General features: G+C 40.8%; 1 protein-coding gene across 1 annotated transcript; it reads right to left on the minus strand.

The window, feature by feature from the left end:
* Nucleotides 1-270: 270 nt before the first annotated feature.
* Nucleotides 271-8,904, minus strand: gata2b (GATA binding protein 2b). The gene is made up of 6 exons (XM_084705740.1): nt 8,709-8,904; nt 7,824-8,313; nt 6,736-7,317; nt 4,606-4,751; nt 2,562-2,687; nt 271-1,853 (listed from the first exon to the last, which is right to left on the minus strand). The coding sequence occupies exons 2-6, from the start codon at nt 8,056-8,058 to the stop codon at nt 1,566-1,568; spliced, it is 1,377 nt and encodes a 458-aa protein (XP_084561866.1). The 5' UTR covers nt 8,059-8,313; nt 8,709-8,904; the 3' UTR covers nt 271-1,565.
* Between the last annotated feature and the right edge of the window lie 6,561 nt (nt 8,905-15,465).

A 15,465-nucleotide genomic window follows, 5' to 3' on the forward strand; every position in this document is an offset into this window, starting at 1 on the left:
TAGTATTGAATCATCATCTTCAACTTTAGTCTCTTTCTTTGTATGTCTTTTGTATTTGATTAACAGTTCCATGCTAAATGAAAGGGATTGGATTGAAGAACATTCTGAAGTAGAATGAGACAATCTTACTCCGGCAGCAGCCTATCATTTAGCCCTGTTAAAACCTGTGGTGTCTAACATGTGTTGTCTGTATTTTTACTCCCATTAAGTCCTGTTCATCAGTCTTTGACAGTTCTCTCAAAGAACAATGAAATGTCAGAGTCATCCAAGTCATGTTTACACTTTTCTTTATTATTAACATCTTTGTTATGGCATTTAGATTGTCAAGTTATAATTGTTTGGGACAGGTTTTGAAAGCAGGTGTGTGGTTGTCTGTGTGGCAGAGAGAGCAGCCAATGAGAGGCTATGATACAGAAACGCCACAGATAGAGAGGTAAAAGTGCGTGAGAAGAAGCCTCAGAACAGTTCCTTTCCATGGCAACATACAGGAAGCAGAACAAGCAACAAAGGCTCTGTCATAGACCAGAAGCATAGCAAATAAATGAGCTGATACTTCTTCCAAACAAGACAACTTGAGAAAACAGATGCTTTGACATGTAGAGAACGTTTATACACCCAAAACAGATTGAACTTGCTGATGGTTTCAGCTGGCACATACAGTGAAGACAGAAAGCTGTATGGAGCCAAGTTCATGACTGTTGCTCTTTCTACCTCCTTCTATTCTGATTGGATACAAACAGCCTTTCATTTACTTGACAGTAGAGTAATAAGGGAGCAGAATAGAGCAGTGATCTCAATCTCTTTATTTGTCATGAGGACTAAATGTGGAAAAGCTCAAAGAAAGCGTTTCAGCTAAAAATAGATTTATAGTTGTGATAGCAATATTCGTGTTTCAGGTGAGAAAGAAGAAGACCAAAATCAGAGTGAAAATAAATTATCTAAAAACACTAACAAATAATTAGAATAACAATAATCATAATAAACGGTTTACTTAAGCTTTATAAATGTTCTTGTTTGCTTATTTTTGTAAATTTCCCTTAAAATATTAGAAGTCCATGTGCAGAAATCCAGCATATATTTTGTCCAATGGTGTGAAAAGAATCTTCTGTCTTTACCAAAAGCTGATCCATCCCTGTTATCTCACACATTTACAATATTCACAGTTACTTCAAACCAGCTCAACATATACCACTGCATCTGGACGGGAGACAGGGGCACTCAGAGAGACATCTGTGGCAAACATACTCATTTGTGCAATTATATATATATGCGTGTGTGTGTGTTTCCAATCTTGGGGGCTGGTACCTAATGGTGAGAAATATTCCCCTGTCTACTTTCCTAGCAGTATTTATTGTCAGATTCAACATTTCTCCCTTCCTCTCTATACTGCAAGACAATGTACTCAGATATATACCAAACGCTTGTCTCTAACATTATACACATCACCAGCAAGTTGAAGGCCAATACACTGTTTGACCCTCAACCCCCTTCAAAACAAAAATCCTTCTCCCCCAGTTCTCAACATCAGCTGCGCATGACAGTTCCTCTCTCTGGATCCCTTTCCCTCAGCCCATGGCAGTGACCATGTTGGAGTGGTGGGGGTGGCCATAAGAAGGGTGAATGGGAGTGGGAGTGGGCAGCATGTGTCCGGCGTGACTGAAGGGGGGTAAGTGGCCCATGTGGGTCATGTGACCCGCCAAGGAGGCAGCACTGAAGGGTGAGGACTTGTCATGCATGCACTTGGAGAGCTCCTCATAGCTCTCGCCCCCCCGGCGGCTCTTTTTGGACTTGCTGGACATTTTGCGATTACGTGTCTGGATGCCCTCCTTCTTCATGGTCAGTGGACGATTCACCTGTGGAGCAAGAGGTGTTGAGGAGATGAGTGACCAAGCTAACTGTGGTTGTGGCATGAGCAGGGCCCTTTCATGACTATAATAACAGAGGACCACACTACACTGACTATACATTTTACTGTCGCCTAGTACAAACTCTTAAAAAACGCCTATTGCAAACTTCTGAAACTACTGATTTACAGAATAATCTGAACCTTTATTTTCGGGTGCCTTGCTCAAGTATATTTAGGACACTCTGCATTGAAATGTCCATTCCAAATGCAAAGAAACATCTTCTTTGATTCAATTGTTATAGTTATTTAGGATGAATACAGGAATACAAGCATTCTGGGTACCTATGACGTGCTCTGTCTGATACATGTTAATGTTAATACACCATGCTCTCTATGCAGAGGGGAAACCTTTCATTTCTCCAGCAGCACTTCCACTGGCTGGCTGAATAACAGTCCCACCATTGTGAGTCTCAGGGGGATTACGCCTACCATGGTAACAATAAAGCACAAAGAAAGAAAACCCCATCGCTCCCTCTCTCATTCTTTCTCTAGTTCTCTGTTCTTTCCTCTCTCTCTAGCTCTTTCCACAGTTCTCTCCCCTCTCTCTTATTCTCTTACCCCCCCCCACACACACACATCAGTTTAACCTGCTTCAGTCTGGAGTACTTGACCCTATTGGCATTGTGAGGCCCCACCTGTGGTCAGTCAGACTTACGTTGTGCAGCTTGTAGTATAGGCCACAGGCGTTGCACACGGGGTCTCCATTGGCGTTACGTCGCCACAGCGTGGTGGTGGTTGTCTGGCAGTTAGCACAACATGTGCCAGCTCGTCTGGCAGCAGACTGCAGGAGAACGTGAATAGACTTTACGATACATACCTTCCATACGCACACATTCAAATATTTGGAACATTGATTACCATAATTAAAGTTTTTTTTTAAGACTTTGATTTTAAATCATTTGTGTATGTTTCCCTCAAGGCTTTAACATCTGTCAATTGACAGTAGACTATTTTTTTTGTTTTGGTGTTATAGTGATTATAAACTGATATACATACACATGTATTCATAAATGTGGTCAAATGTTCTAATGAGAATTAATAAATAGTTGTCACAGCACTGGATTTTAGGTTTCTGATAAATGTTAATTTCACAGACACTTTTCAAATCTATCAAAGTTTAAAGGCGTTAAGGCGGTGGGACAACTTTTTGTCCTAGCTGAAGAATTCTCCGCACTTAGGACACATTTCTGCACTCAGACTTCATCCAAAGGTGTCAATCTGCGATACTGAATTCCTAGGGTATAGTCAGGCGAAGATTAGACTTATAATTAATTTAACTTATTAGGTCGATTACTGACCTTGACTCTACATGCCATAAATCTATTTGTAGGCCTATTTCACTACCTCCCTCGCCGCACTCTCTTTTCATTTCTTTTTTTTCTTTGAGGTTAACGGGATTCTGAGATCTCGGACTTTAGCCTACTCAATGTTCTGTGTTCGGGACTCGCCGACTTGACCACTACAAATTAAGCGCGCCACTGACGGAAGCACGCGGTGGCCTCGCGTCCTTATCTGGAACAGGCAGATATCCGGATAGGAAACAACTGGAAGGTCGACCGCTGAAAACGCGCGCTGAACAGAAGTTGACATACGCTCCGGCCTTTATGGCATGAAAGTGAATGGGTTTTCAGACATAAGGTTACAAAAGAGATTTGTAGTAAGAAACATTTAGGCCTACACAAAATTGACCGTCTTCATAGAGGCAACACATTTCTGACTGACAATCCTCATGAATGCGCCTTGTTTAATTATAGAAGCCTAATTAAACTTGCAGATGACGTTTAAACGTTGTAGGTCTACAGCTGTAATTCGCAAAACATTTTCGAGGAACTACGGGAATGTATTAAAAAACTAAACAGTGAGTTGCTAGATATGAAGAAACTACTCAAATAATCTCTTTGTTACAATTAGTATCCTTCGCAATTATGTTTATTAACCTTGACCCTAGTCTACTTAGTCTTGTGATAGCATTAAGCATTTTTATTACATTGTTTATTTCAGTGTGACATCTACAATTATGGAAATATGGATTTTGCTACATTAAATGAATAGCCTATCAAAAGGAAGACTTAATTTATTGTTCACAAAAAAAGAGGCGCTCTAATTTCACAAGTCTATGGGACGTTTCCGATTACCGTTTCATTCTTTTCATATGTTCTCTGATTTAAGCTTTAACAGTCTGCTTTCTGACCTTCTGGATTAATAAATAAACATCTGTTTATGTAATATTTGTTGATCTTGTTCACGATGTAAAGCAGGAGACTCTGTCTCATATTGGATTGACCATAGAAAGAAAATGATATAGGCCATTAATGCGTGAGGACTGGGGAGGTAACTGAAATGGGACATGGTGTTAGCATTGCCCATAAAGTCTGGCCCACCCATCAGAACAGCATGTTGGTGGGAACGACAGGTAATAAAGAGCCATCCTCTGGCCCTGCTATCAGTGACAGTATCAGGAGCAGAAGAAGCTGTAATAACGATAGCAGAAACAACAAATAGCCGTCCTCCACATGCAGGCATGGGCAGGAGAGCACAGGGGTGAGAGGGAAATACAATTCCTGGAAACTGATTGGGAAAATATAACTTTCCTGGAATTGTCCCGTCGTGCCCTCCACCTTGTTCTGTCATTAGCTCTACAACTTCTCTCTCTCTTTCCCTCTGTTCGTGGTACAGGTTCTAGTGGTCGTAGTACTCACCAGTCTGCGTTTGGGCTTGATGAGGGGGCGGTTCTGGCCATTCATCTTGTGGTACAGTCCGCAGGCATTGCACAGGTAGTGGCCCGTACCATCCCGTCGCCAAAGAGGAGTGGAGGTGGCTCCACAGTTGACACACTCGCGGCCCTCTGAGCAGCATGCAGGTGGGAAGGAGTGCACAGGGACATTTATAAAATTAATCTGTAAAACGCATAGAACCTCCTTCAACATGCACATCATTCAATTATAACAGTGGTCATTTTATTTTTGTTTGCTGAGGTTTTTGTTTGTGGTTTGATGGATATTGGGTGACAAATGTATACAGTGTTGGTATCAGCTGGAGTTGAAAAAAGGCAGATTTGTACTTTTTGTGCAAGCTTTTTGAAAAGCTGTTCAGAAGAAGAGTGTGGACTGAACACATTTACTTTCTGTATTTATGTTTAACCCTCAACAGATTTTGAATAACATCATCAGAATTTCCGACTAGTGAAACATATACAGCCATGCAGTCAGCACAACACTATAATGCCACAATAGCCTGCTTGTTGACTGGTGTCTCAGTTGTTGGCTCTGATGTTCAATATTGCAGAAAGGACAAAGAGTGAGGGAGAGAATAAAGAAGGGAGAGAGACTTAAATGAAAGGAGAGAGGAAGGGGGCCTGGATTAGGGTTAGTCAAACAGGAAGTGCCTCTAAGGTATGCATGTGCAGGGAGTACCCAAGAGTAAAGTGATGCTTTTGCCTGCTAGAATAGTGGAGGCAACAAGCCACCAGACTCAACCCTGACTTCCCCCCAGGAGAGGCTGGCCTTCAGCAATGAAGTGGTCTATTCTGACCCTTCAGAGGAAGCCCCTGAGACAGAATATCACTGAGGAACAACCACTGCCCACTGTATCTCTGGTGGATGCTGTCTCTGACAGCAACTGAGAAAATAAGAATGGAACTGTTTAATTGAGAGAATTCCTCATACCCGTGTTTGTAAAACAATTTATCACGATGATTATTTTTCATTCATTGTGATTTTTGGTACTATAGTGTTTAGTTCAGTAACATTGATAAGATACCGGTCTCCTTAAGTTAAGGCCGGCTGTTGAATCTACAGTCGCCAAATGTTTGGTGTGACAATGCAGTCTGCTATTATGTAACAAAGAAAGGGCTCAATTGTAAATGCTGAGGTTTTCTGGCTATATGCGCGAGCGGATCTTCTTTTCACACCTCCGGCAATGTATCCAGTTCGCCGCTCTCAAGGGCAAGCCAGCTCAAGCGTAATTGAGTCGCGGTTTACAAAAGAGGATAATAAACGTGTCAGGCCAAAGCGCGCCCGCTCTCAGCCAGGAATTGGCCGTGCGAGAAGGGAAGGCGGTAGGCTTGGCTTTTACCTATTCAAATAAAAATACACGCCTTTTATTTTAAATTGGGAATTGTTAAATTTAATCGTGTTTTATAGGCCTACATGTTTTCATTTCATCAAAAAAAAATTACAGAACGGTCTTTAAGCAGAGGAGAACTTTTAAGACGTGTGAAAATTTTCAAGTAAGCTCAAATAGCGTACAATACTGTTTAAATGTTTTTGGACAAAATAATTTAGTTTAATAATTTAGTTTAATAATTAAGTATTAAAATATCTGATAAGTCTATTGGTTAGGCCTATCTTCGTTTTATTGAAAATGTCAAGTCGCCATGTCACACTTTCCTCTGGAAAAAACGTCACATTTGATTTGTAGGCCTATAATCAGGGTTATGATACAACGATAATAATAATGCAAATCCAACAACAACATAGTTGCCGTTTTTCTATTTGTATCACAATTAGTAGGCCTTTATTAAATAATATAGCCCTACTAGGCCTATTATTGATTATATTATTATCATTATTATCATATGATGTTGTTGTTATTAACGTCATTATTATTGTAGTTTTTGTTGGTATTGTAATTGTGACTATTGCGGTTCTACTGTTAAAATTATAGATGTATTTAAGGATTACACTTGTTTTTACTATTGTAGCCTAAGTCGATCATGCTTAGCTTTTTTAGCAACATTGCTTATATTTAGACATAATTATGAACAGGCTATTATTTACTAAACAATGTCATCATTTATGCAAATATCAGAATAGAGAGACGAAACTCACCTGAGCATGATCTTGTTTTGCTTTTGCATTTCGGTGTAAAGCTGGAAGACGATCCGCCAAGCAGGCTGCCAGGGTGGAACAAACTGCCTCCGTATTCATGCGCCGCTGGGAGAGAATATGTGGGATATGTTGGTATTGGATGGTGTGTGGAGGGCGTCTGGGCGCTCATTGAGGCCAGGCTGCTTCTAAGTGGACTGCAACCTTCCATCTTCATCCCCTCAGATATTGACATTTGGTATTTAATAGACTCCTTCTCGTCCATTCTGGTGCCAGAGGACGTTGGAGAGACTGCCCCGGGGTCCGGGGAAACATCTTTCGGTGGTGTAGGGGGGAAACTGTAAAGATGCGGACTCGAATGTGACGCCGGAGTTAGCGAGGAAGCAGAGGCCGAACTAGAATTGCTGCACGGATAGAGGCCACTCGGAGTCCCGGAACCAGCGGGATGCAGGCTGGGTTTGCTGAAGTGGGCCCATGCGTTATGATGGTGGGCAGCTGAGAGAGCCGCTTTGCCGCTGTCAAGCCACGAAATCCCTGGACTGTGGATGAGATGGGGCCGGCAGACTTGACTCCCAGTGAGACGAGCTGTCAAAATATAAGTTAAATTGATTGGGGGATTTTCGCGAAATTCATTCGACAATCGTGGACTTGAACTATAGTAGGTTAGGCGACATTGTGATTTTAAAATATATTAAACGTTGGAACACCAACTTCACCTGTTGATGTAGATATAGCCTATGCTGTAGATATAGCCTATGCTGTAGACTATTCTGCAAATGAATTGTTTTGTTCCTTTTTTTTTTTTTTTTTCAAATGTTATGGAGTAAGTAAAAACTACCTTTCCGGAAATATATTTAACCATGTAGGTTATAATCATATATAGTAGGCTAAATAATGTCATTGTTTTCCCAATGTTTGCAATGATCTCTTAATTCGCTTGGTTATCGACTGAGATTGGACAAACATCTGTCAACTCTAGTTTGACCAAATCTGTATGCGTCTGTCTGTTAATTGATACAAAGTAGGTTACACATTTCAAAGTTATTAAAGGTTGAGGCGACAGTATGTTTCAGAACAACTAGTTGTCTTACCGTGCGCTTGACTGTAAGATACTCTCGCCCTTGCGTGAGCGGAGTTATGGTAGTAGGGGTTTCCCTGTGAGTCCAGATGATTAAAGAAAACATCCACCTCGTCCGGAGGCAGGAGCTGTGCCGTAGGCTCCATGTAGTTGTGCGTAAGGCCGGGGTGGTGTGAGTCCGGGTGTTGTCCGTTCAGGACGGCATGGTGATGCGCCATCCACCGAGGTTGATCCGCCGCTACATCCATCTTTCCGGTCGATCCGAACTGGGTCAACAACAGCAATGCCTCTCCAATGAGAGGATTTCTCTATTACTGTGCCCTCTACTTCCTCGTTTCCTTTTGAAAAAATCTCAACCTTCTTGGAACGAAATGTCCTATTGTGAAAACATAGCTTGATAAAATGCGTTATCGCCTATTGATCCTCGAGCTTGTCCTCACTCGCAGTCAAATGGATGTTCTCTCTCTCCTTCTTGACATCAAGTTGAGTTTGACATTGGACACCTGTGGTACAAGAAATAGGATGTTAATATTTCAGAAGAGTTTACAAGGTGTTGTGTAGTCATCTATGGCCTCTGGTGCTTTAAGATAGACTTCGCGAGGCTGCTGCTTTTGTGGTGCGTTTTGTGGGTAATGCATGAGAAGACGCACCATAAGATAATGACCAAATCGTCCCCACCCATCCAGACTAACCTGAGCGGAATCTGCGACCCTACATATCTAACGAGCAATTGCCCAAGCAACGCACACGCCTTTAGTTACGCAAACTCCACTGTAACCTAGTATGGACCTATTCTATTTGTTATATATATATATATAGGCCTATATATAATAGACAAACACATATCAGACATTTTTGCATAGAGAAACAGTCCAGTTTGTGGTTTAAATGTAATTACCTTTTCAGTTTGTCTGACCAACAACTGTTAAGGGCTGTTTAGTATTTTGTGTCTCTCCTCCAGAAAAAACTTCTTCTTGGTTACTTTTGGAAGTCTTCCACTTTAACTTTTACAAAGCAGTTAGTAGCTATTATTTCCGTGGTGTTTTGAAGGGGTTCTCGGCTGTGTATTCTCCGACTGTGAGGCCTTTAGCAACATGCTCTTCTACTGACTGTCAGCACTGGCGCCAGCTGAATTCCATGTCATGCGCGCAGGGCGGGGTCTTGGCTACAGCGTTGACCACGCCGCATCCAATAGGATTGCATCTTCGCTCCTCTTCTCAACCCCCTCTCCGGAATTTTCACGTCATTCATCTGTCTCTCTATTCGTAAGCACACGACTGGGCTGTAGCGCAAGCGACCAGTATGCCCTTTTTTTGTCTGGGACATATTAATCAGTGGGGTCACTTATAGGTAGCTTCTGCTCCTGTCGTGGAACACTTTTTAAATATCTATAACATTTGTAAACAAAGATGTACAATAGCCTTTTGATGTAGGTCTACTTTGAGGTCTGCATAGGCTATAATAGCCCAACACAATTGTATATTCAGCGAACACTGTAGATTATAGTAATAGTAGGCTAATAGTTATGTTCCAGGCTCAAATCTAACAACAAAACATTGTCTCGGCTATCGTTGTTTTGTTCCCTGAGAAAATCGTTTTTGTTTGTAAATCCGGGACGATCAGAAGTTGTTTTACGTCTTAATGCCTTCGTTGTCTTGAGGGTCAGAGACATAGCCTACAGGGTGTAACTGTCAACCTATAATAAATGGGATTTGTTCGGTGCAAAACAGTATAATAGCAGTGCAGTGGACGTGGAGACAAGCCATTGCCAATTGAGCATCTTCATTGTACCGTGCATAAAACCTTGACTGAATTTGTATTTACTTTTCCCTTTAGAACAGTCCATTTAATTTTGATCCCGCTGTTACAGTGGTAAATATACTGGGGGTACCTTGTGGAGTGATACTCCTTCTCAAATACTGTTTGGTTGCTTATAATATTATATAATTGCAACAAATTAATTATATATATAACGCCACTTCCCTGGCCTTGCAGGTAGGCCTATTGGCTGTTGTGTAAATAATTTTGCGCTTGTCCGGACGGATACAAACATACAAACCGCAGCATGCTGAACCGCCTTACATTTAAACTCCCAGCCAATAGCCGGTAACATTCCCCGAGGATCTGCCTCACTTTCACTGACACAGATGTGTGCTCCTGTGTTTCATCTCAAATCTATAGGCTACCATCTTTATTCATTGTTACCCAAACATATTAATATAGCCAAACTCAATATCAGTCTGTGCGCCTGTGTGTGTACGCGCGCAAACGGCAGGGTAAATATGACTGACAAGTAATAATTGGAGGGGGAGCGCCAGGCCCTGACCAGCCAACTAGCCGCCTCCTTGACGCCATTTCCTGACGTCACAACATCTTAATGGAGTAAAAAAAAAACATAATCAGGAAACGAACTTTTAATAACACTTATGGACGAGAGAGAGAGAGAGAGAGAGAGAGAGAGAGAGAGAGATGGGGAAGCATGGGATTTTCTTACGTCCCAGTGGATAATCTCAAGGAACATATTATTCGAGGACACTATTGGGAGGTATAGGCTACATTTGATATTTATACACTGTTGTACCATTAATAATTTATAAAGAATGCTACAGTCTTCTGACCTTTGATTTGATTCAGAAAAGTGTCTATATAGATCCAGTGGCGACTGAAGACAGAGAGACCGAGATGTGGTCACACTAGCCTGACCAGGGATTTGATTTTACTCCAGAGAACACTTGGGCCTCAATTGAAACTAAATCAATATCAAACTAGAAACGCATTTCAAATGGACACAACCAGGGGAGCACAGTATCAGATTATCACTATTTTATGGTAGTGGTCAGTATCCATGAGAATTAGTTAGACAGCCCAACAGCTACATTTTACTTGATCTGGTTTTCCGTCAGGTGGACATCAATGAATAGGTTACATTAGGCTACTTGTTGTTAACCATATACCCATTATATTCTCTGAAAGTTGTATTCATGTGGGATGTGTCTCATAAAGAATGCGACATGGTCAGTGTTAAGAATGTGTACACTTAGGCCTACTGGCTTAAAAAACTATGTAACACAATCATATAAGCTAGATAATTATCATATACTGCGTTGGGCTAGACCAAAATCGGAGTAAGTGAGCGCCACTGTGCGGCGGCGGCATCAGATAGGTTGTACCCAGCCATGGTAATTAGATTGGAAAAAGTGAAAAGAGTTTTAAAAGGTCTACGAAACTTGGCACAGTATAGGCCGGCAGTCATCAGACAAGGACACCAATAGTATAGGAGAAAGTCTGTAGGAATTATACAGAATGTGTTAAACATGGATTCATTTATTGATTAATGTAAAACGAGACAGACAGATGTGAGAATAAGTAACGTTTTGTTAAAATGTACCACATGACACTACTCATTGACTAATACAACTGGGATTAACGTTGGTAAATAGGCCTAATGGGCCTATCCCTTTTTGACTGTTCTACGGTGAATATGCTCTTACGATTATTTGATTATTATTTGGCACAATTACTGTAAAAGATGAATACTGAAAAAATTGACACCTCGTTTGAACATATCAAGATAAGCTTTGACTTTCAGACCATTCACCTGATCTTTTAAACATTTTAAGCATATTAAGCATTGACCGACACCACCAAGAATGACAATAGGAATTGTTAGAAATAACATTTGAAATGCGTTTACATAAATAATGTTGAATAAACAGTTAATTATCCTTACCTATGTTTACTGAAAGGCATAGGCCAGTCCTAATCTTCTCGTTTATGGTTCCGGTTGGACTCTCGTTATCAGCAAACCCGTCCAGAATAATGCATGTGTGTAAGAGGGTCAATTCAGACAAAACGTTGCCCTGCTTAGAGCCTGTCTTCAGCATGTGTCGGTCTTGGAGATGATTCTGCTCTCGTTCTGACTCTCTTTCAAAAGCATTACTAGGTAGAATACACACAAATTAGTGACAATGCGTCGGATTAACATATCACCCTCCCTCTTTCACCGCTTTGTCTTCCTGGTATCTTGGATATGTTACAAATTGAGGCTTCAAAGTAGACTGTGTGTGGTGCGGAATAGAGAGCCAGGCATCAGACCAGCTAGCCTAAAGCGCGATCCCATGTGGTGTAAGCCAATACAGGTCTCGTGCAGCAGCTGCAAAAACGCAATTGGAAAGAATGACCAAGGCACATACAGTCTATCCGCGAGACTTTAAACAACAGAGAGCAGATAACCTACCTTTGAATTTAGCAAACGACATGTATATTTTGAAATGAACGCACTAAAACTAGGCTACATTAATTTATTAAACCATTAATGGCCGCGTTTCCCAGATTCGTTAAGAAGTTCTTAACGCTTAAAAGCTTCTAAGGAGCGTTCTAAGAACGCTCAGAACGCTCTTAGAACGCTCCTAAGAAGCCCTTAACGTTAAGAGCTACTTAACGAATCTGGGAAACGCGGCCAATGGTTTGTTTGCCGACTTAAATTGCAAGTGGCTTTGTTTAGCCTACCTGATCGGGGGGACAGGTGTCAGTGCCAAAATGACAGGTTGAACTTGGCAAAGAAATTGTTCATGTTATCTCACACATGGTAAACATAACCACATGGTAAACATGTTAAGCCCGGAATGTTTCTTAAGCAGACATAACCCAGAGCCCAATGTCAATTCTCTCAACTGTTAAAATCTGCTAACAAAATTAAATTGGTTAATATTGGCTAATATAGTCAACAAACGGATATGAGCGCCAAATTAGACCTCGTTCTTCTTTTCTGAGCAAAGAACCACGAATGGTTCTTATTGTGTTGTGCATGACACCCGTGCTCGTCATTTCAACTTAATTTGCATCATTACAATGTGTTTAGCCTACAAGCTGTTTTCCATTGTGCTTTTATGCGTTTCTGTGCAGTGGTTCGTCAGCGGTCAGAGCATCTTGTCATAAAATAAGAGGGGATATTTCAGCATGCAGGGAATAATGTTAGCCTATTTTGTTTGACTAAGCGCCTAGAACTTAATAGGCCTATGTAAAGCCTACTACTGTTCAGATTGGCCTGTTGATGATGAATGATGATAATAATATTGATAATGATAATGCTTTGGCTAAATAACGCATTTGCAAATAAATACATTATGGAAAAGTAAGTTGGTTAATGGAATTTGTTTGAATCCCACAATTTTAAGATCGAGTCCTGTCACTTTCCGATTTAGCCTATAGGCAGTCACGTAACATCGGATGACTGAAACATTTTGATTAGGCTAGGTCTTATCAGCCTCTCCCATCATGACTCAATCCTCTTAAAAATAGGACAGGGAAGAAAACGTATAGTAGGCCTAACCAATAAAATTAGCAAGTAACATTGTTCAGAAAAACACCATGCCTAGCCCAAGCATATGTAAGTGTGCAAATATTAAATCTCATCAGCATGATAATGTGACCATGTCAATGGCCCGTGCGATGGGTGTTTAGCTCGAGTCCTTGTGATCGGGTGTGGCGAGGAGAACTGGAGCACTCTTGATGCGCACGCGATAAAACCTTATCAGTGGCCAACATCCACAATTCCATCTTACTTTTTTAAATTAATCTTGCCACACACCCACCCTTTTGCTCTCCACGTGCTCTCAACTCCGCACAGGCTCACGAATACACTGTTGCCCTTTGCCATCTTAACAGCATTAATTCCTTTCACTTAAACAAAGAGAGCAAAAAAAAGCATGCAAAAGGTTTCATTTAAAATTTAAACAATGCTCTTGATTTTACAGGAACCATAGTTAGTCAAAACATTCTAAACAATAATAATGATCTTCCTCGTTATAAAAATACAGTAGCCTAATTATCATGTCAATAACGATTAGACTATATATAGGCCTAATTATAGGCTAATTATGGAACTATAACTTAAGTTACATACTTTTAAAATATTATTATGAATAGGCTACTATTATGTTTCTAAACTTATTTTAATCATATATGGCCATCAACATATTGTATATTTTTGTGTATTTAGGTGGGCTTTTTATTTGAACCTTTGTCACTTATTAGGCCTATAGGCTATAGGGTATTAGTATAGAACCAGTAGTCTATTACTATACATACGACCCCATCAGAACTGTAAGTCTCACTCCGTGATTAGTGAACTGGACGTTGTTCAGAAGAATCTGAACAAATCTGATATACTATTCAACCCTTGGTTATAGCCTATAGCTTGTGTTAGTGTGTGCGTGACTGTCTTTCTGTTTGTGTGCTGCGCGAGCGCGAATGCGCGTGTGTTTTGTTGAATATGCTTGTTGGATCCCCGGGTCCTCCTCCTTCTGATTATAAGCCATCCCGGGGTAATTTTTCATCGGTGGTAGCTAATCTTTGTTCTTTGTGAAGATAATAAATAGCCTAATCGTTATCAGCGAGCTGCTGGAGGTGTCGGGAGAATGTGGCTGATCGGCCCGGGAAATAGGCTCCAAAGTGCCGCGGAATAAATGGCATTTCTTATCTCTCTCTCCCAGATTATCGCCGCCTTTTCAAACTCGCACAACAAATACATTCAATGCATCGAATGCATCATTTAACAGAGGAGATCTCTCCCAATGATAGACAGATAGGGGGTGGCGGGGACCCTGGAAATATTTACAAGTATAACGCTCCCCATGTGCAAGGCTCATATTTTCGTTTCATATCATTTGGACAGCCAATGTAAGCTATTTAAATTCTGCTCACCAGTATTCTATTACATTTGAAATATTTTATCTGCATAGTGCATCTGTTATCCACGTTCCACTGTTGTGGTATAGGCTATTGCACAGATAGGCTAGTTATTTCTTTTATGTTGGATTTCACTCGATAACCGTTCCAGAGCCGAGACACTTAATTCTTTCTGTAGATGACTGAAATTGAATAATAATTCCATGAGGATAATTTCAGATGGGCTAAAGTCAACGTTGACTTTTGGCTCGTCTGTGGTAGCCGCCTACTGTCTGCCTTTTAACAAAGTTGTCAAAACGATGACACAGACTGTAAAAAAGATAGGCTAATAGGTCAAAGACGTTGCTATTTGATTTAAATTGGGCAATAATTTAGTTGAAAATTTGCTCATTTTAGGCTATACATAAAACAGAGCCATCCCAATTCTTATCCTCAGGCAACATCGGCTGCTCGCTCATCTTTAAGTTTTAAAAGCCAGTTCACTCAATGTCTTACCTGTGATCAGCACAATGAATAGACTTTAGCTCATGCAATCAGTTGGAAATGTCCACTCCTCTTATTTGACAACAGGGTAATTAGTGGTTTTATGATAATGAGTTGGAAAATGATTTATGTCATGTTGGCTAGGACCAATGGACCAATATTGGGCCAAAGTCCTGAATACACGTTTGTGTACAGCCATAGCATGTGTCTTAATATGAAAGTCACAGATAAGTCAATTTATTTTCTAGAAATTATTGTAGGCCTAGACTATAGGCTAGGCTACATCAGAGCACAAATAGGAAGGCCAAACGCTTGAATGGCGTGTGTGGACGCACGGGCAGACAGGAATGGAATAGAGGCATACACTTATTACCGTGTGAGTGTGTCTGAGTGACACGTTATGACAAAAAAGGTATTTTTCCAATATACACAAACTCGTCGCTTAATAACGAGACTGCTCTACCAGCCTGCACACTGATGGT

Source organism: Hypomesus nipponensis, chromosome 9, assembly GCF_054491055.1.
Source record: "Hypomesus nipponensis isolate SF chromosome 9, ASM5449105v1, whole genome shotgun sequence".
In the NCBI taxonomy this organism is placed as follows: domain Eukaryota; kingdom Metazoa; phylum Chordata; class Actinopteri; order Osmeriformes; family Osmeridae; genus Hypomesus; species Hypomesus nipponensis.

Coding starts and splice junctions, on each gene's coding strand:
- gata2b (XM_084705740.1), bottom strand. CDS start 8,058: ATGGATGTAGCGGCGGATCAACCTCGGTGGATGGCGCATCACCATGCC. Junction 7,318..7,823: donor ATCTTACAGTCAAGCGCACG/GTAAGACAACTA, acceptor ATATTTTGACAG/CTCGTCTCACTGGGAGTCAA. Junction 2,688..4,605: donor TCAAGCCCAAACGCAGACTG/GTGAGTACTACG, acceptor GTTCTCCTGCAG/TCTGCTGCCAGACGAGCTGG.